This window comes from Botryllus schlosseri, chromosome 9 (genome assembly GCF_051294905.1).
Source record: "Botryllus schlosseri isolate E-star chromosome 9, Bs_hap1, whole genome shotgun sequence".
Lineage (NCBI taxonomy): Eukaryota > Metazoa > Chordata > Ascidiacea > Stolidobranchia > Styelidae > Botryllus > Botryllus schlosseri.
Window position 1 is genome coordinate 27232402 of NC_137244.1, and position 21784 is coordinate 27254185.

The 21784-nt window shown below is 39.9% G+C and overlaps 1 protein-coding gene and 1 long non-coding RNA gene across 4 annotated transcripts in view; one reads left to right on the forward strand and one right to left on the reverse strand.

The window, feature by feature from the left end:
• Positions 1-559: 559 nt before the first annotated feature.
• On the reverse strand, positions 560-19947 carry LOC145446209 (E3 ubiquitin-protein ligase SMURF2-like). 3 transcript variants are annotated; one of them, XM_080324445.1, is made up of 14 exons: positions 19768-19947; positions 7089-7127; positions 6916-7024; positions 6382-6566; positions 5452-5614; positions 5147-5300; positions 4861-5089; positions 4447-4612; positions 4161-4311; positions 3092-3289; positions 2788-3024; positions 2064-2263; positions 1108-1254; positions 560-831 (listed from the first exon to the last, which is right to left on the reverse strand). In XM_080324445.1, exons 1-14 carry the CDS (start codon positions 19823-19825, stop codon positions 732-734), a joined length of 2136 nt encoding a protein of 711 aa, XP_080180571.1. In that variant the 5' UTR covers positions 19826-19947; the 3' UTR covers positions 560-731. The 3 variants fall into 3 exon arrangements, with proteins under 3 accessions (XP_080180571.1, XP_080180572.1, XP_080180573.1); XM_080324446.1 differs by lacking the exon at positions 19768-19947 and adding an exon at positions 8285-8680; XM_080324447.1 differs by lacking the exon at positions 19768-19947 and adding an exon at positions 7801-8268 and having other exon boundaries at positions 7089-7170.
• LOC145446210 (uncharacterized) overlaps positions 10085-21784 on the forward strand; it is a 38311-nt gene continuing 26611 nt past the window's right edge. The window contains exon 1 of the long non-coding RNA XR_013917230.1: positions 10085-10921. This is a non-coding gene — a long non-coding RNA (uncharacterized LOC145446210). The remainder of the gene's footprint in view (positions 10922-21784) is intronic.

A 21784-nucleotide genomic window follows, 5' to 3' on the forward strand; every position in this document is an offset into this window, starting at 1 on the left:
GTATAAACTTTAAAAATGGTGTATACCGCTAATCGTTAACGCAATTCACGACTAGCATTTTGAGTCAATTTTAAAGTTCATTTTGTATATTGTGTCACACCTAAAATTGCGTGGCTTTGACTATATATTATTATATTGTATGATCGTTGAAAGTCAGTCGACTGTTCTGTGCATTGTTTTATAACTTTGACGTCTGAACAAGGCATAATATATTTCATGCTCAATTTAGATAATGACTTTTTCGTATTAATGTTAGTGGCTGCTCGATAAAACTTTTTTGTTAGGTTGGCTGGAACGAATCGCTACACACCATGTTTTGCTCAAAAATCGGCGGTGGATTGAAAGAAGTGGTCACCTAAATAGCCAAATGTGGAGAGGCAGGCTGACTATGTTGATAACTGCAGCAAGACCAGACACTAATTCTCCACCCTGCCCGCAACCTTAGTTAGCCTCTTGATCATAAATTCGGTCTTGTGGATTCTGTCAGGGAAATTGACACATTTCCAGGAAATTCGACGGTGCTCAGGGGTGCTACGCACTTAATTTAACAACACACACACTCGACAAAATCGTACTATATTGAGAAGAAAACATAAAAATACTCAAGAATAAATAGGCGATATAGAAAATGCGAGAGACAAGAAAGAAGATTTTCAAGGTGGAGATTTCGGCCCCGAGACTTTTCGGCAGAGCTGGAAACGCCCCGTTTCGCGGAAACATGGTGAATTCGGTCATTCCGTGAAGAATCCGCAAGTATTCTCAATTGCACAGGTCAGTTTTTCTTCGAGCTTCACGTAAGACTCGTAACTCGGAATGTCAATTCTGTTAAAACTGAAGCAGACGAAGAAAGGTTAAAAACAACTTCTACTTCGCAGATTTCGGGTAAAACTCCAAGCCTACATCAATTACTTTTCTACTTGTGAGTATGAATGATGAATCACTCCTCTGTTCAATTGCTTGATTCCAGACTTTCAGGCAAGCTAATTACTTTTCACAGTTGCTGAGTAGAAAATATTTTAAAACTTCTACTTGATACTTGAGTACCCACCAATACTGACTTTGTTAGACACGCCATGAGATCAAAGCTTGAAAAAGGCATCTACTCACCAGGTGTGAGCTTTTGGCAAGGACTCGGTCTTACAGTCCACGTGCTGTATGGTGAAGAGGCGCGGCCCCGCCGTACCGGTCGAACCTTGGAGAGCTTTGAAGCCCTGCAGGGGCACGCGGGCAGATCCCGTCACAAATTGCAACAGCCTGAAAAAATATGTTTTTAGAAAAACATCGTTTTGCGTAAATGACAGTTAGGTAAAAGCGGAGGTAATCTAAAATCAAAAACCTCAGGTTAGTAGTGAAAGGATATCTCAAAATTACTCTCAAAAAGTAGAAGTACTGAAAAACTGCAAGCTCAAGTGGAAGTGGAAGTAGTTTAAAATAAGAACCACTGAAGAGAAAAATTTCTTGGATTTATTTAATAAAAATAACTACCTCATGGAATTGTGAGGCTGTCTAGAAAATAGATGTAGATGAAACATTTGGCTCAATCCCAACCAGTTTTTGCAGTGTAGAATTAAAAAAAAATAAGTATATTTACGTCGGGTTAGTCTATAATAGACGATCAAAGAATGACCACTGTAAACCCCCCCCTTTTTCAAGTGGAAGCTAAGATATAGCAGTAAATCAAAGCCGAGCGAGATAGTGTAATGGTTATGCGTTATGGGTTGGATCCCCAACCGGGTCATACCATTATGGGTTGGATCCCCGACCGGGTCATACCAAAGACTCGAAAATTGCATGGAGGAGAAAAAAACGGGGGCGCAGACCAGATGACCTCACGGCCGTATCGCAACTCTCTCGTCAAAGCATCTCGATGGTGCAGACGAAAAAGAATATCATATCTCTCTCTTTCCACTGGTTGAAATTGAGCCACATTTGCTATGCAGCGTTTTTAGACAACCTAACAATTTTATGAAGAAGCCACGAAAATTTGAAAAAATATGTTATTTTTGAACAGCTCTTCTGTGCGCGGACAGATCAAACTTTATTTGTACAGATAATCCACCGACCTTGCTCGCTTTTCTTCGTCAAACGAATCCACGGCTTTCCAAAACCACTTGACGATGTTCGAGTCTTCCTTGCAGTGCTTGTACTTCGTGTGCTTTTTCCAATCCTTGACGTCGATCTTGCCCAGGCCGCTGATGATCAGCTCCAACTCTCTCTCGTCGAACGGCCTCAGAAGATGCTGTGGAACTATTTCGTAGAAACCCTGCAAATTGTATCGAGTTAGTTATGAGATTCTTTCTTGCACCCTTGTTGGCACAGAACTTCAATGTACAATTGAATAATATATTGATATAATGAACCAGAATATTTTCAACAGACACTCGTCAGGGGTCAATTACTAACAGTTCAAGTATTTTGGGGATATGCTCACGCTAATTACTTGAGAGGTCGTGATTTTAGATCACTTCCAATCCTACAGAATCTTTTTGGTCAAAACTACTTGCTTGGAAATCAATCTACCTTTGTAATATTCAATACTTGTTAAATTACACAAAATCTGCATTTAAGCCATCTGTTCACCTCAATTACTCACATTTTTATTGTCAAAACCTGTGTGCCTATCATTCGAATTGTAATAATAATGATTGCAATATAATTTGAAAAGAAGCGGGGTTATCATTCTAATTGTAATGTAATTTTGAAAAAAAAACTAGTTAAAATTATAATCCTGATGTAATACAGCTAAAAATTCTACAGTCATTCAACTTATTGAAGGGAAAAGCTCACCTTTGAAAGAGACAGAAACTGAGCTTCGATGCCTCTCAAAAACCTCCAATTCACGTACAATTTCACGTATTCTTTCTTGTTGTCTTCCGAAACCGGTATCTCGGAACCGCCAGGCTTTAATTCGTGAGATACGCGTTTTCCGAACGAGTCTTGTTCCACGCAGAACGTATGATCCAATACGTCTGTGATATCGTTGGTAAGAATCCAGTGCATGGACTTGTACAGTTCCGGGTCCACCTGAAGAGTCACACAACACAATAAAATATAATAATAACAATATAATATTGATAATACAATATCCAACCTCTTCCATGTCCTCGAGTGAGAGGGGCTTGCCGAGCAGCTGTTTGTAAAAGGGCATTGTGAAGCCCCCGTCTAGATAATGTCCGTGGAAGACCGCCATGCCCAGAATGCGGCCCACAAAATGGAAATACGAAAGGTGCTCGGGGTTGATCGCGGAGTCAGAATTGATCTGGAGCGTGTAGATGTCTTCTCGGGAATACTGTAAATAAAAATTTATAAAAATAAAAATCTGTGTTGACTCGAGTCATTTTCTTAAATATGGAAAGTGACTCGGCACGATTCAAGTCAATTCAAGTGTTGAACATGACAAAAATGAAGACTGAAGTCAATAACTTGAGTTATTGAGTCAAAAGCATGAAAATAAGATCTACTCGGAACCTTGTATACAATATCATGCTGCCAACGTTGCGAATCCTAGAGTCAAAATATGCATATATATATATAATTGGAGTTTACGAGACAAGAAGCGACAAGATTATTTAAAATCGTAATATCATTTGAACCATCGAAAACTTTTCAAAATATTTTTCTTAATTTACTCAGAATTCAAAAAAGAATATCATATGTAGCTATAGAGGAGGATATGCATTACAACTGTCAAAAATTTCTAAATTATAATGAAATTAGACATCAAGATAAAATTGTTGCTGTATTATGATTTAAACACTCTTCCGTGTGTACAAATAACGATTACAGTGAATTTCCCAACATGATAATACGACTGAGCTGTTTTTTTATCAAGTCCATACCGCGGAGAATGTGTGCTTTTGGTGAAAATAACCCCATGGGTTCGGTTCTTCCAAGCCAGAGTCATTTTGAAGAAAGTAAGGCCATAATCGGAATACCCAAAGCCAACGACCGCAAAGCCAGTTTTACTGCCTAAATATGTGTGTTGACTTGTGTAACTGGGTGTTGAACGACTGCTTGTCAACAGTTTGGTTCAACACTTACAGACGCAAACGCCATAACAGACTTTGATTCAATTTCAAAACCTCTCTATAATTTTCAATTTCACAGCGTCATTGTCCTTTCATTTCACAATTGAGTTGTAAAATTTGCAGTAAAATCACCTGAAAGAGTCCATAATACGGGTTGAGCATTTCGTGTGATAGAAGATAGAGCCATTCTCTCGCAATGCCCCCGTAGTCAAGCCCCTCCTCCCCCTTGAACTTGACCATCAGACGCTTCTTAAGTTCTTTCGGCCTCATCTTCATGACTTGCCTGGAACAAAACAGACGATGACACACGCCCTCCCAGCAAGCCAACCACAAGGATGGGAAAACTACAAGATTTTCAGACAATATAAAATAGTTTTCTCCAAATTGGGTAACAGAGCTTTGCCATAAATTGTCGTACCGATAAGAGTCTTCGAATACTTCCGTTCTGGAGACCTCCATCCGACAATGCCCGGTCTGCGGCTGTTGGCTCGTCAAATCGCTCCTGAGCACTTTCAACTTTTGCACGAGATCTCGGCGGTACTTTGGCAGCTGCGGGTCGTGGTGGCTGTCGTCTGACGGGTTGGCTGCAGAGTAGAGACGTTCTGGATCAGCGGTTAAATCAGGTTTCGGTCTACGGTTGTTTAAAATTCAACTCCACAAGTAGCAATTTCTGAGTGAGTCAGGCTAAGTTTGGACACTAATCACTTTGCCTTCACGTTTTGGAATTTGCCGATTTTATAGAATAGTCATAAAATTTGCAGAAAACGATTATTGTTTCACAACGACCAGCTTAAAAAGCTGTCGGTATCATTTTCAAAGCATGGTCACTCACCTCTATTCTGCAACTGGTCGATGTATTGCCGTATCCTAGGGTCGGTGAACTGTGTGGTCCGGCTGCTGTGGTCAACGTAGTAAACCCTCCCCGTTGAGGTGGTCCGCATCTCCCAACCGGGGGGCAACTGACCCAGGTCGTCCCCGTTGATGTGTGTGAGCTGACGAGGGATCCGCGGATCGTGCCACGACGACACACCCGTTTGTGTGTGCAGGAAGTAAACCTGACCCTGGGTGGCGTTACAAAGGGTGAGACAAAGGCAATAACGCAGGCAGTCAAAACTCACCTGCTGCGTGGTCCTCTGTTCGTACCCTTCGGGCAAGGGAGCCGAATTGTGGAGCGTGTCGCGCGTCAGGAACAAACGACGACGGTCGACCGGAACCTCCTCATTGGTCGACGGGGGGTGGGCGGGGCGAGTCGGGCGATCCCATTGGCTCGTTCTGACATTCAAATTAGGAACGTGAGAAGGGAACAAATACGTCTGGATTCGAATTCTGGATTTGGCTTCAAATCCAAATACGGATTCCCGATCCAGTGTCATGTACACAACACACGGGAACTGGATCCATGGAATCCAAATCCAAAGCCCACCTGGTGTAATGGTTTAGAAACTGCTGCCTCCCGTTCGTCGTGGTCCGGACTTGCCAGCCTTCTGGAAGTTCGAGGTCTCGGGCGACGGATCGAACGTCCACGACAGAGTTCGATGGAGCGCGGCCCTCGTGATCTCGACTAGTTATGCCGATAACAATGTGACCTGACAATGGAGATGTCGCATTCAACCGTGACACACGAAAATAACTTGCAGACCGAAAACAAATGAAACAATATCAATACTACAACACAATATGCAGGACGGTGATAGATGGAAATAAAGGAAACAACAAATTTCACATGCTCATTGTGCTACTGGTATGAGAAGGTGTGATCCCTCCCTCCCTCGTGCTTACATCACTTTAACACAACACGATGCATTTTGGCAATTTGGGATTTTGTGACAGGGTTGCCATACGAAAATAGGTTGCCTGCTGCATTAGAATGTCGACAAATTCTTCCCACAGCACATTCATTGCAGTATGAAAACGGACAACACGCTACATAAACGTACATGTAGACAGTCAAAGAAAACAAATATGACAATGTATATATAGGCTACTGCTAAAATAAGAATAGGGGAAATCAATTATTGGCCACTTACTCAACTGGTTGCCATTGTGGGCCTCATGTACTTCAACTGCATTTTTATGCAAATCTTACTTTTTGCGCTTCCGGATTTTGCAAACCGCTATTAGGACGTGTCACTAGTTCCAGTAGCCATGCTTTCAGCCCACTTTTGACTCTTTATTGGGTTAAGCTATGAACCTATTTCCAATTTTGGAATTCGTAGTATAGTTATAGGATATAGTTGTGCGAGTGACTCGGTCGGTGACGATTTTAGTCTACTTCTGCGTACAGCGATAGATAGTACAAACACATCATTATATTTTGTAAATTTAAAAAATGTGAACAAAATCCATTGCAAACCTCGAATCGGGTCCGAGTCCTCCGGGTCCTGCTGGCAGAGGTCCAGTTGATGCGGCCCGGAATCTTTCAGCCTCCCGATCATGTTGGACATGATTTTGATGCAGCCCAAAAAGCCGCCTTTCTTTTTCTGGACTTTGCGACGATTCCACACTGAAATCTCGATGCTGTCCGACTTGCTCACGTATCTGAAGTAGAAGTAATAAGTGCTGTGCTCGAGTTCAGCATTTCTAGTAATATCTATAGTGGTATTAGTAGTTGCAAATCAAATGAATAAACCAGATTGTACACACAAGTATTCACAAAAAAGAACTATTTTATTACAATCACAATTACAAGTATACTGCTTTCAAAGTATCAAGTAGCATGTCACACACATATAATAATCACAATAATTTGACTGCATTACTGAAATTTGAAAAAATTTACTTGAAACTCGCCAGTTTCCTCCGGTTCCTCCCCGGAATATGTGTGTATTTACCAGTTTTACTTTGAAATGAATATACTCATTAACTCATATAATGCCACATCACTTACAAGTCATAATGCTCGTTCCACTTTGGATCGAGCGTTGCCCTGCACGCGTTTGTCGAGTGGCTCTGCCCCGAACCTTTAACCACCACCTTTGCGAATGGGTCAGGGAGTCCTAAAAAGCAAAATCAGGTATGATTTCAAAGAAGAACATACAGGTTGATAATATTGTCACTCACGAAAGAAGTCTCTTTTGCTGATATTCTTTGCGCAGAAAACTGAAAAAAATGCAGATTGGTTCATTTCAAAAGAAATCAAAGTCTGTGTTATAGATATTGATAAATAGGCCTATAGAGAGAGAGATATTGATTAGATATTATCAGCGATATCAGCAAACCGATTAATTGGTCAGGCTATAATTGTAACATCATCTTACAAGTTGTAATTGGTGTTTTACTGGCATCGGACCGAGTTTGTCCATATCATAGCAACAAAATCAACTCAAAAATTTTATTCAGAATTCAAAAACATATCCTGAACTGCATTTTATATATCTAAATTTAGATCTAATTATAACTGTTGGATATAATATGTTGAAGTATGTAATCCAAATTTAGATTCTTGCAATCTAGGGTGGGCTGATTGCAGTTTTGTTGGGTCCTCAAGTTCATTCATGTTTCAGAACAATCCGTAAGTTTATTACTTTCAATTACTTTGCAAGTGGACGTTAAATAAGGTGTGAAAGCAACAAAGATCATATTATTATTTTTATCGTCTGCTATCGGTTCAACGAATTATTTCAATGTAATGTATCTCATTCCTTGACAGGAGGAGATATGAGATAATGGACTCAAAAATTTGAATCACAGAAAAACATCCATTCTATGAAGCTAAATCTCGATCCAATTCTAAATTTAAATTTATATTTTTGGATGCAATGCAAATCATAACCTGGACTTCTCTAATCCAGAATTATGGGTCTGGGATCACGAATGTGTTTCGTTTTATTGGGTTCTAAACTTTATTGAATCATCATCAGTTTTAGTAGCTTCACTACTTTCATGGTACAATAGACAGCACTTGTAATGCATCACATATTCAACTTGAACTAGTCACATGAATCACAGTTATTACACATTTTACAACAAGCATCACTAGAAATCAGTGCCAGATGTCTTAATTACCGCTACGCACGTCCTAAATAACTGGTTACAACTGGATTACGCCGAATTCAACTTCACTGCCGTAAAATGTATTAGCGACAAACCACAATGCACTTGAACTGGCTTCGAGATTTCAGACACTGTTTCACAGATTACCAAGAATCGGATTATGTTACAGCACAGGTGCTAACAATCTTTATGACAAACAACTAATTATAAGCCTGCGATGTCTGGAACCGCAAACACCGAATATTATGAAAAACTCATATCACCTGTGACCCGAAACTTTCTCACTTTGAACATATCCACGCCCATAGCAGTCGTCTTGGCTTGGTCGCCGCGTTACAAACAAGTAGTAATATCTACTATAAATGACTGTCTTCCTGTGTGGAATCAGCAAATGTTTGCATAACCCCGCAAGGACCCGCTAACCGCTAACGAATTAAACAACTGTCAGGTAAAGCGAGTACAAGTATTATGCAGTGAATCACGATAACATGCGACTTGAGACTGATCTCATAATATCAATTCATCGCATCTACGGTACAGGCTACGGCCTACATTTAGACAATTACATAATTCTGGCTCTCTAATTAGACTAATTAGAGAGAACTGCGGGTAATCTAATTCCATCTAACACGTGAAACGTTTCTGTGATCCCATTATGATTCTGATTTCCGAAAATGCCACAGAATTGTATCATTCTCAAATCTCAAGTCATGGTTATGGTGATGGTGACAATGAAGTCTTGATTTGATATGAACAGAGTTCGATTGATATCTCTTTCAAATTCGAATTCAGTAATTCTTTAACTAGTCTAATTTGGAAAGTGCTGTGTAACTATCAGTCTAATTCTAATCCGAATTTTGGGTTTTCCTGAAAACGTACATAGTACAGTGCCTAACTTTCTAGTCTCACACGCACACCGCTACTAGGCTAGCAGGCTAAAACCGCATTATTCCAGGTTTCCTGAATGTAATCATAACAATAATAAAGTCTGCAGGTAACAATCCCGTTTCCCTTTCAATTTACAGCAGTTCAGCATGATTCCAAAACAAACCGCACATAACAAGGCCCAAGTTCGACTTTCCCACGCGCAAAAACGAGCTGGGCTCGTATAATTGCGAGGTAATTACTAATGCCGGGAGATCGCTTCCGACCGTTCAGAAACGGCGCGACCGCAATTACAGAGGCGCGCTAGACAGGCTCGGGCTTCCGATAAGCGTCGGAGAATTGCGCTCGGGCCAGGAGCTGGCAAACTGCTGGGTTTTCAAAATGTGTAACTAACACTAGAACTACTCACTTCAAAATCCGAAACTAAAACTAGAACTACTCATTTAAAAATATTTTTCTGTGAGAGCCTCAAATACGGCTAACGCCCTAGAAACACTCGCCAATCTATAAAATGCCGCGAAAACAAGTTCTCACCGTGTCAATTAAACAACGATCAAAGTACCAACGCGCCAAACATAAAATTACGTTACGAGACTGCCCCAAAATTCGTCAATTTGACAGTAAATTGGGCAACGCCTGATCAGACGACAGGCTTCTGTTACAGACGCAAAAATCACCCTTCGCGTTACGTCATAAGCACCCGAGATAAAAGGACATTCGCAAAGCACGCCGTCTGTGAATCACGGATCATGAGATTTCCATTGCTTGAAACAGACGGACTGGAGTTTCCTGGTTAATTAGGCAGTTGGCGCGATTGCTGATATAACAAATCTTTTTCCAATTACTTTCCAACTAGCTGCTGACGATTATCACTGACATCCGAAAATATTCGGGTTCATATCAATATCGATACATCATCCAATTAGGCACACACCGTTAAAACCGAGACAAGTCTCGATAGGGTTCGCACGAACCATCTGTGGTAAAGCGCCAGAAAATGCGAAATACAATTACAAGAATTATCTAGTTGTCCGATGAGACTAATTAGCGAAAGTCCGGTCATCGAATTCTAATCTAATCTGTGACATTTTAAATTCAATCTCATTTCTAGTTTTACTGAAGACGCTACAGGATAACCGTACGAGTGTACAGACATTTGCTATTCTCATGCATTAGCTCAGTGGTTCTCAACCGGTGTGCCGCGGCACACTAGTGTGCCATTTGCGTCTCGCAAGTGTGCCGCGAGCGATTTCTTCAGAATTTTGAAATTATGCGCAAAATAATTCTAGTCCAGTGGTTCTCAACCTTTTTTTAGACATGCCCCCCTTTTTGATAATGAAAAATTTCGCCCCCCCCCCCCTTATCGTCATATCACAAAATCCAACTGGGATTCTAGCAACCCCAACAGATTGTTTGGTGGTATGGTCGGTTATGAATGTTGATGAGAGAATAAAAAAAACATGAAATTGGGTCTATATAGAGAGAAACACGCGTGTATTGGAGGTAAATTGCGCAGACCGCGAAAATTTTGTTTCAGGTGACTGCTTCTTCGCGCCCCCTTCAGATGTTTCACGCCCCCCCCCCCCAAAGGAATGCGCGCTCCCAGGTTGTGAACCCCTGTTCTAGTCTATAGCAAATGATCAATAATCAAAATTGAGCTTGATGTGAAGTTTGTACATTTGACTAATCAAAATTGATATTATTCCCGCAATCAATCCTTGTATTCGCTTTACCGAGCAGATCGCTTTGCCTTGAAGGCTGAATTCAGTTTTGCACAATTCGTTGATTGATCGGTGATCACACGCAGAGAAGAGAAGAGCAGACATAACGGCGCCTGTACGACAATGCTGTTTGCTAATCCTCAATGTCTTCCCAATCACCAGCGAGAAATGAACTCATTTGAAATTGACGTTCGCGTTTATAAATTCGAATTTCGAACATGGCAATCCACATTGTGATTGTTAGGTATCGGGCCGGCACTTCCGTTAAAATGTAGGCTTGTAGCATAACGTTCTGTTACCGTCGACGAATATGAGTATTGAGAAGTAAGGTTTACCAAATTATATCAGGTAACAAACCTCTTCGCTTCGGCGCTGAGGCTATAATCTTGGTTTGGAAGATGTTTAATTGAACTGCGGGTATATGCCAGTAGAACTATTGAGGAATGGCTATCCTCAAGCGTGCTAAACGATCTGCGTGAAAATGCATTGCATAGCCTGGCATAGCCTGCACCCCAACGTCTCAGGATTCGTTAGCGGCGGTCGTCCTTTCCCTCTTCGACTCAATCCGGCAGTGGGCAGATTTATTGTCAGACAAATCTTATGAAATCGTGTCTAAGGCAGCCCCAGGTTTCTGTGACGTCGTAGGCCTATATCAAAATGACCCCTTGTTTGTTGTATTCACGAAGGAACGATATATTCTCGCCCGAGTAAAACGACGACTTTCTATCACGGCTTAGTAAGCTATATGATGGACGCTTTTCGTACAAAAGTTTACTTTTAGTTTATTTTAAAAAAGGGAGCACAGAAGCATTTTGGATTGACTGCAGAATTAGTCACATTAGTCGGCGTTACTACTGGGTGGTAATAAGTATGTCTATTCTGGTAGTTTGCAGGCGCCGTAAGCCAAAAAACTTCAGAACCACTGTGATGGTGTGCCGCGAACTATTTTTCATTTCCAAAGGGTGCCGCGAGGTCAAAAAGGTTGAGAACCACTGCATTAGCTAATCAAGTAGGATTCGATATCAACTGAACTTATTCAATTTCCAAGTTTTTAGCGGATTCAGTAATTCAAATCCAATTTCGTAAAAAATGCGTAGCAATCATTCACATTTTAATCTAATTAGAAGATGACAATATTCTAATCATACAACTCCGACAAACACCAAACAGTAAGATTAGTTGGGGCTTGGCGGAAGCACTCGAGTGGTATTTGCGAATACTCCAGCGATTATATCACGGCCTAGTCAACACGAGAGAGCGTCGGGACAAGCACTTCAAAAATGCCAGCGTCATCCAAGGAACCGACAATCAGTCTGGAGCCTAAACCTTACTCGGGTTCTGATTCGTACCCACGAGGCCACGAAATCACGAAGTCACATCAAAAACGCAAAATATATCGTATATTTGAAGACGCCGTTCAAGGTACAGACCTTACATATACGATTTAATAGCATATTAATATTAATAAACACATTTTCGGCCGAAAATACCCAGTAACTAGTAGATATTTTGAAAGATATACTAATAATTTAACTAGTTTTAAGGGTTCGGTGAAAGTCCAATGTTGAAACTACACTGCCGTTTGTACAATTCAATAATATATTAATATCAAACCCGAATGATTCAGGTTGACTATCCGTCAAGGGTAATAATGATTAGCAACTAGTAGATTTTAAAAGAAGATAATATTTCAACAATCGTATCACAACATATGATAGACTAAATCTGGCTTAAACTCGATGTACTATTTTTGGATTATACAAAAACTAAATCTGTTGGCACAAAATACGATGGATTTTGATAAAAATCGACTCCAATACACATAAAAACTAACGGCCTTTCGACACAAGAGACACTATAACATTTTCAGATTACATTACAATTAAGATCACCGAATTCGTAAAGTTTTTAAATTGAATCAATTCAGAATTCAATCACGTTCATTGTTATAAGCACGAGAATGACAATGGTCTGTACACCTATAGGCTCGTTTCGCTCTATGCAGTTCCGTAGCATCTTCAAGTAAACTAGAAATTACACTAAAATCAAAATCGAAAGATTTCGCTAATCACAAATTCTCAAGTCAGTCAGACACCTGAAATTATCTAGTCTAGTCGCGCGACGACATTCGGGTTTGTTTCAACGTGTGGGCCTTGAAAAAGGCGACGTTTTGGAACGCGAACTCGGTTTCCTACCGTTTTAAGGCCAGTCATTGATGGATATTTCGCTGGTTTCTGTACGAGCATAACTGTATATCAACTGTACGGACTGCTTACTGCGTTTAGGGGCTGACTATCTAACTAAACTACGCAATAGTTAATAATCTGTATGGTATCTTTATATTGAAATAAGCCCAAATATTTTCAGTTATTAGCCGAAAACATTCGTGTTCATTTCAATATCAAGACACTATTCAGTAATACCGAAGTCCTGTACCTCTAAGAAGCTCTCACAAACAGTTCCTGATCTACCAACACAGCGCGCGTCTAACACAAGTCGAGACTAGGAAATGATATAATCTGGCCGACAAATTCCTGAGATCACAGTCTGGCGGCCAGACGAGAGAGATCGGGCGACATTCCAGCGTAACGTCAGCGTATTTTTGCGCGAGACGCGAAAATGTCGGCCAAAAAAGAGTTTCCATTTTTTTCGCGGTTGCTGATCGCCGAAACGCGTAAACAGCGACTCGAAGGCTCATTTCACTGAAAATAATGATTTTTTTCACGGCGCTATTTATGAGGATAAATCAGAGAAACCCTAACCGTTTCGGTAAAAAGTGAATTCGTCTATAGTTAAAACTATTACTATTATGAAAGCTATGTCAACAATACTGCGTTATTACATTGTCTCTTTCGATTCGACTTGACACAGAGATGGCCCAACGCCAATTCGAAAACGCCTTCCGACCAGGTCTAGACGAGGCTTTAATCGCACAGATTTGAATCACAATGCGATCGTGACAAAACAACACTCGAGCTTCGAACTGAATCGAAAACAACAGTTCGGTTCTATATACATTTCGAACCAAGTCCGCGTGTGTCCAACACCGATTCGATCGAGAGAAAAAAAAGTATGTAAATACGGTTTGACAACTAGAAAGTTTTGTTTTTCCAAATCAGATTAGAATTAGAATGATGCTACAGTTTATTTTTACCGAATTCGATTATAATTACAATGATGGGTGATAGCCACACCATATAGCTATACCAGATTAGATTAGAATTGCAATGAAAGCTACATATCTTTTCCAAATTAGACGACCATTAGAATGATAGGTACGCAGTTTTTTTTTACCAAATTTCATTACAATTACAATGATAGGTGATAGCTACACCCTTTTTTACCAAATTAGATTAGAATAACATTGAAAGCTATATATATTTTTTTCAAATTAGACGACAATTAGAATGATAGCTACATAGTATTTTACCAAATTATATTAGAATTACAATGAAAGCTAGGTAGGCCTACATATTTTTCCAAATTAGACGAGAATTAGAATGAGCGCTACACGATTTTTTTATACCATATTAGATTAGAATTACAATGAAAGCTACATAGTTTTTTCAAATTTGACGAGAATTAGAATGATAGCCACAGTTTTTACAAAATTATACTCGAATTACAATGGAGGCTAGATACATCTTTTTTTCCAAATTAGACGAGAATTAGAATGATAGTTTTTTTCTTTTTCAGATTAGATTACAATCAGAATGATGGCTACACAATTTTCCAAATCACATTGGAATTAGAATGAAAGCTACGCAGTACACATGTACACAGCTTTTAAATTAGATTCCAATCAGACTGACAGAATTCGCAATAAGAAGCACAACAAAATCAAGTACACTTCGCATCAATTCACAGCTCGTTCTCGTAAGCACGGGAACGGCAAATGTCTGAAAAGCAGGCTTGGGTTGTCTCGCTGTCGCACGATACGGTTCTGCCGTAGCGTTTTGAAGAAAGCCATGAATCCGATTAAAATTAAAATGAGATCACGGAAACATTTCACAAATTAGATTCGAATTAGATTGCCAGCATTCCGTTCAAATCGGGCTAACCAGACAACTAGAATTATCTCGCTGTCCAAGTGCGCGCAAAATTCGACGCGTCGCGCAAATCACCTCGCGTCCGACGCGCGACTTTTGCTCTGACAAGCAGAGTGATCGGATTGCGCCGAGGCGGCTGGTTTCCTCAACAGGTGTCTGCGCGCCTCATCTCGTGGATGTTTACATCTTCTTACATACACTCGCAAAGTCCGGAATTACTTTCACGCGGTATAGCATACACGATTTTCGTGTTAACGGTATAAACGCGAGCCACATTGATAAAAGAACAGAATAAACTTGGACACAGAACTCTAACATACAATTGAATAATATATTGCTATCGAAATAAACCCTGATATTTACGGTTGACACTCGTCAGGTTTAATCGTCAGCAACTAGTAGAGTAATGGCAAGAACATTTTATGGTTGACCGACATTTGAGCATGCGACACAGTGTAAAACGATAGTTCAGCATGGAACACATCAGCATGCGTCTCTTCAGCATATGACTTTATAACTCAAAAAGTTATCCTAACCCGAAACATAGCCTAACCTAATCTAACCTAATATATATCCTAACCTAAAGCCTAACCCTAACCCAACCATAAATCCAACCCTAACCCGTAATTCAACCCACATGCTCATGTGTCGCATGCTGTAATGTCGCATGCTCATTAGGGCTCTTCAAAAATGACTTTTTTTCTCGAATCGTACTGGCTACTTGATAAAATTGTTAGGTTACCTAATTTAAGCCTACACACAAAATTTGGTTCAATTCCAGCCAGTAACCGCTTTGCTACAGGAGAAGAACGTTTCTATTTATTATATAAAAATAAATAATAAAAAATTTGAAAATTTTCTGTTCACCCCATGAAAGTGTTAGGCTGTCTATAGAAACGATGCCCACCATATTTGGTTCAATTCCAACCAGTGGAAGCGGAGTTATTGCCGTCGAAAAATTCGGATTTGAATAAAATAGGTGTTACGGTGACCGATTCTTTGTTTATTTATTATAGTTGTGCTCACCGTAAATACTATTTTATTCAAATCAAAATTTTTCGACGGCAAACACTCCGCTTCCACTGGTTGGAATTGAACCAAATTTGGTGAGCATCGTTTCTATAGACAGCCTAACACTTTCATGGGGTGTACAGAAAATTTTCAAATTTGTTATTATTTATTTTTATATAATAAATAGTAACTTTCTTCTCCAGTAGCAAAGCGGTTACTGGCTGGAATTGAACCAAATTTTGTGTGTAGGCTTAAATTAGGTAACCTAACAATTTTATCAAGTAGCCAGTACGGTTTGAGAAAAAAAGTCATTTTTGAAGAGCCCTAACTTGCTCATATGTCCACTGTCCAGGGTCCAGGGACCACATTTTATATCAACAATACAGACATGGACCAGATAATTTTAGTCTGCTTATTAGACTAAGTAGGCGAAATGACGGGAACCTATTTCTAATGTATTCCTGAAAAGGCCACGGAAATTTGCCATTCTCGTGATTATGTGAAGCGATTTTGATTTGGTAGGATATGAACTAGGTTTTGGTCGCATTTCTTCGCAATGCGGAATTCGATTCAATTCCGGAGTTTTGCGAATTCAGTAACTCTATTTCTAATTAGAACAGACAGACTTGGACAACTGGAAAATTTTCCACTTTTCCAAATTTGATTAGAATTAGGATTACAGTTCGTTAACATTATCTGCAAGTCTGCGAACAGAACAACCTAGCCCGTGTTTTACCGCCTCAAGCGGAAAGCCCGCGAACAAAGGCGAACGGAATCGTTTCAAAACATCGCACCGAAAGTCTAGTCGCACACAACAAAACCAGATGATAACGGACATGATCGAATGCCGCGTGTAACCGCGCGCAGTCTGGCCGCGAAACCCGTCAACTTGCAGACGAAAGTAAATCATAGATTGTCACCACCATAAGAACAACTAAACAAGGCCAGACTCTTTCTCGCGAGTCGCTGCTCTCAGTCACGGCGTCCACTCAAAAATGCCAAGAGAAAGAATCTAAAGAACAAGGAGAAACGCGCCCAACAAAGAATGATAGCCTAAGCAAAAGACATTAATACTGAGCTATGAATAGGCGAATTTATTGCAATATGGATCTATTTATTCAACTGTATAACACACGGAATTTCTTGCCACTTCTCTACTATACAGTTGAATAATATATTCATATTGAAATGAACCCGTATATTTTCGGCTGACACTCTACTAGTTGCCGACGATGAGGCCTACCCCAGTCGAAAATGTTCGTGTCTATTTCAATTTGAATATACTATTCAATTGTACAACATACAAATATTATATATTACACATACATCATAGTCAATCGCTAGCTTAGTTGTTTTGATCACTTTGCGAGGCGAGGCCAAGGTGAATGTGTAGATTAGGAGATGGCGATTTGGTAATTTCGATATCCTCATAGTCATACATGTTAAATTGTTCATTGCATCACATTGTGTCTTGTGAGTCGCATTCTACGCTGTGTACGACTTGAGTGGATGATAATTATGATACTATTAATGGAAGCGCAAAGCTTACGTAACTTAACACGAATTTCGGGACTAGCGCTAAATAATCCTAGTTGCCGAATTAGTGCGAAACACCGTTAATCTAATTCTAATCTGATTCGTGAAATGTTTCTATGCCCTCATTTTAATTCTAGTCTGATTTCTGGTTTTCCTGAAAACGGTACAGGGGAACTGTATCGTGCGTAACAGGCCAAGCTCGTTGTATAGACATTTGCCGTTGATACGAAGTGAATTTGAATTCTGTTTTATTTATTTCTAATTCGGAAAAAATGTAGCTACCATTCGACTTCTAATCAACTCGAAATTGAATTCAATTCCCATGTTATTGCGAATTCAGTAGTCCCAGTTTTAATTCAACTTTGGAAAAACTGCGTAGCCATTATTTTAATTCTTAACTAATTTGGGAATGCTGAAAATCTCCCCACAGTTGTCTAATTACGCATCGTGTATTGGAAGCGTGAATTGTCAGCGATTACGAGCGCAGACAAGGGAGTGCATCATCTCGACAGCCTGTTCGGCGCGCGACTATCTGAGCGGGCGAGACAGTCGACTGTGGACGCCGACATTTCGTGCGCGTTCGGCGAGACGACAACATTTGACACGCCGGTCTGGCATTCACGCCGCCAAGACACAGAAAAATAGACTGGATGTACTCTTCGTGATAGAGAATATATATTGATGTTTAAATGAACATGAATATTTTCGGTTGACACTGGTCAGGGGTAATTGTCAGCGACTGGAAAAAAATTAGAAAGTACAATGGTACATTAGGTTTGTTCAAAATAACTACTTTCAAATTATACTGGCTATTCCATAAAATTGCAAGGTTGGCTAAAAAATACGTAGCACGCCAAATTTGGCCCAATTCCAATGTCTAGAAGCAAAGTTACTGGAGCAGAAAATTTCGCATTTAAAAAAAATCGTATTTACGATAGCAAATTCTTCAATAATTAATTATAATACGATTACTTCAAATCCTAAATATTGAACATTGATATCGTCGATTCTACAGATAAGAATCGAGCCAAATTTGGTACGCATCGTTTTTGTAGACAGCTTAACCATTTCGTGGGGTTGACGTGATTTTTAAAAAAAAAATTAATTGATTAAAAACGCTTTTACAGGTTATAATTGGGCCTGATTCGGCGTGGGACGTTTTTAGCTAACCAAACAAATTAATCGAATAGCCAGTAAAATTTGCAGAAAAGAAAGAGTTCTTTTTGAACAACCCTAATGCATCGCCCTTGCGTGAAACTTGGCTTCCAAAAGTCTCCAGGACAATATTGAACCGATTCAAGCAAATATCAGATGTTAGGTTCTTGAGATATGACAGTTTCAGGCTGCTAAATTACGAGTGTAGGTAATCAAATACCATAACCGCTTGATTAAGATGTAAAAGTATGCAAAACCTACTTGAGTACATGGAAGGGCAGAAGTACATCATTACTGGCCAGTGGCCACCTCTGCAGGCATATCATGTCAGGTTATGATACAAATCCTCGCCACGAGCAATCTCCTGCGCTGGTTTATCTGCTTTGTCGATAGCAGGGACCAAAATAGCCTCCTGATCACATGGTGCCAGACGCCGCCATGTCTAGACGGCCCAAGCCTCAGACAAGACGCTGATTTCGTGTTAACATTAAACTGCATTGCAATACTAACTCACATCTCCTAAGTATGTTATCAGAACAAGATGGGACAGACATATTTTCAATAAATCCAAAGTCAAAATATTGATGGCAAAAGATGATGAAATTCGTAATAGAAATTGGACGTTTGTATTTTTGTCCTTGATATTTTTGCAGCCTAGCCACTTCAAATTCGGATATTGGTACACCAATCATAAATTTCAGCCCTTTAACTGACTCTCTCGGCAAGATGTTTGGTTCAAGAAGACAGAGAATACTCTTATCAATTGTCAATTATGAATTATATCCATATTTTATTGCTTTAATTTGTAACTGATATTCAACGCGTGCACCTGGGCAAAAGCGATTACCCGAGTGATTCGATTACAAATCGAGTATTGGGCTTGGACTCGAGAATTCGAGTATCTCTTATTATGGCGCAATAATAATATGTATGATGAGGAAAGTTCGAAAATGTACCTTTCATCTGACCAAAATGAAGATAATGCCACCTTCCTATACCACAAAAAAAGATTATTTGGTATTTTCCGACCATACCAACTTATTGAGACTCTGTGACAATGCTGTGGCCTGTGGGTTGATCACTGTTTCGCAGAAATATCATTTTCGCTAAAACACGTAGCTACTACACTATAGCTCTTTTGGTACACGGAAATGTCGTCGCTGACTACTCGACATGAATCATTGGGCCCAGCCCTAATCTGAATAGCTGATCCTCGAGGTTGATACATTACACAATTTATTCATGAAATTATGACCTGAATATTGGTGTCCTTCTCTTTAAAATTTTCAAGTTTCACCGCCATGTCTCACATGTATTTCAGGTTCTTGAACAGGTTGCAAGAACCAGAATACACTTAACCATACTATAATGTGATAACATTATGCTCACCTGTCAGTCTGATTTTCAGCAATCCACGTCTTTGAGAATATGCGGAAGATGATGCCATATCTGGTGTCGAGCGATTTCTTTTTTGTTGATGCAATGAAATCCAAATCCAGCGTTACGTTAGGTACATGTCTCACTAAATTCATCTAGGTATAAATCCTGATAAGAGGTTGGAAATCCAATTAATCAAATGAGTCCAGCAGTGCTTCATCAGTTCTGATATTTATTTTTGATGGCTAACTTCCTCCCGGTGTCTTGGCACACCAAATAAATTAACTAACTTAAAAGGTGGTAGCCTACCATATTATTTCACTTACAATTATGATATGTGGATAGGCATACCCGTACTGTTACACTCACCTGTGTATACTATGTAAGGTATATAGAAGTATCTCAAGTTATGCCTGTCTTTGCTATTGGTCCTGTAACCGTATACGTTTTCTCAATGTCACTATAATAATGATAGTCCAAATGTAAAACAATATTTATGAAAATTAATGCGGTAGTGTCACATTACCTCAGGCAATCTACAGATGAAAAAACACTGCAGAAGACAAAGATATTACACGAAAAGATGCAGTTTTCGACATAAGACAAAGAATAACCGAACCACAACAAATCTTCATGCATGAGATGAGCGCCGACATCATCAGTCGCTTCAATATCCAGCGCTGTGCCGCTGTCGACACTCCAAACTGACGTCACGTACCAAAGTGTTACTAAACTGCAGAATAAATATGAACATGTTCACACGGATCGCAACCTCAGCTCTGACGCGAAGATTTTCGTGCGAGTGCAATTATACATTTTTAACGGGGGTTACCAACATAAATCAATCATAAGTTTGATCCATGAAATTCGTATGACAGCGTAAACTTATCAACATAATATTAAACACATAACTGGCTATGTCCCCATGTTAGATTAAGACGCTTACGTCCATGTTTTCAAATTTTCGAATCAAATAGAATATAGACCGACTCACACACGATCTGTGCATATGTATACCGTGAGTTCATGATGTGGATATGTCGCTAGACAAGGAATGTACATATATCTACAGGGGTTTCTAAGTCCTGCACGAACCCTGCATGCTATCCCAGTGATGCGTGCAGAGCGCCAAGCGGGGAAGACATGTATGTGTTCCCAATCAGGTTTGTTTATTTGGGGTATTCACAGTGGCGGTTCGTCCTATAGGGCAACTGGGGCATTGCCCCACCTAAAATTCTGTTCAATAACAATTCGTTACCATTTATAGACGCACCGCAATCTATATATACCGAAATCACAGCGAAAATCGTATTCTTCTTGTTCTTTCGCTTGTAAATGCCCATATATAGCGAAGTCTCTGCGAAAATCGAATTCTCTTCCGTGTTTTCGCTTTGCGAATGCCTAGCCGGGGCATGCCCCGGTAGCGCTCATAACAAGCTTTCACTGTCTATTCTCTCAAAGCCGCGCACAATAAAGAAACAGTGATTTACTCTCTCCCATTCATAAAATTACCGAGCAGGTAGGGCAACATAGTCTGGTTGCCCCTAAGGTGTGATGTAACAATCGTATCTATATCTGAACTCGGTTACCGTCATATGCGTTTAGTCGACCTTTGCTGTTATAGGTCGATTTTGATGGTGTTTCACACCATGATAATTCTTGAAACTTGGTATGTCATGTCGTGATGGTGGTATTTAACACTGTCCTAAGTTTCAGGGTTTCTACTCAAAGTTTAGGGTAGTAATTCCGTTTCCGAAGTTGAGTGGGTGCTGATCCCTCATGTATCGCAAACAGATTTTACTCAAAAGCCGGTATTGGTATCCATTGATTTTGACGGTGTTCCATACCGAGATCGATCATGACATTTGCTACTGTACCAAGTTTCAAGTTAGTCACTGAACTATGTTAGTGGTAATTTCGTTTCCTAAGTCGAGTGAGAGCTGATGCGTCATTTATCGCAAACATATTTTACGCAAAGCTGGTATTGGTCTCCATTGATTTTAACGATGCTCCTTAGCTAGATCCGCCA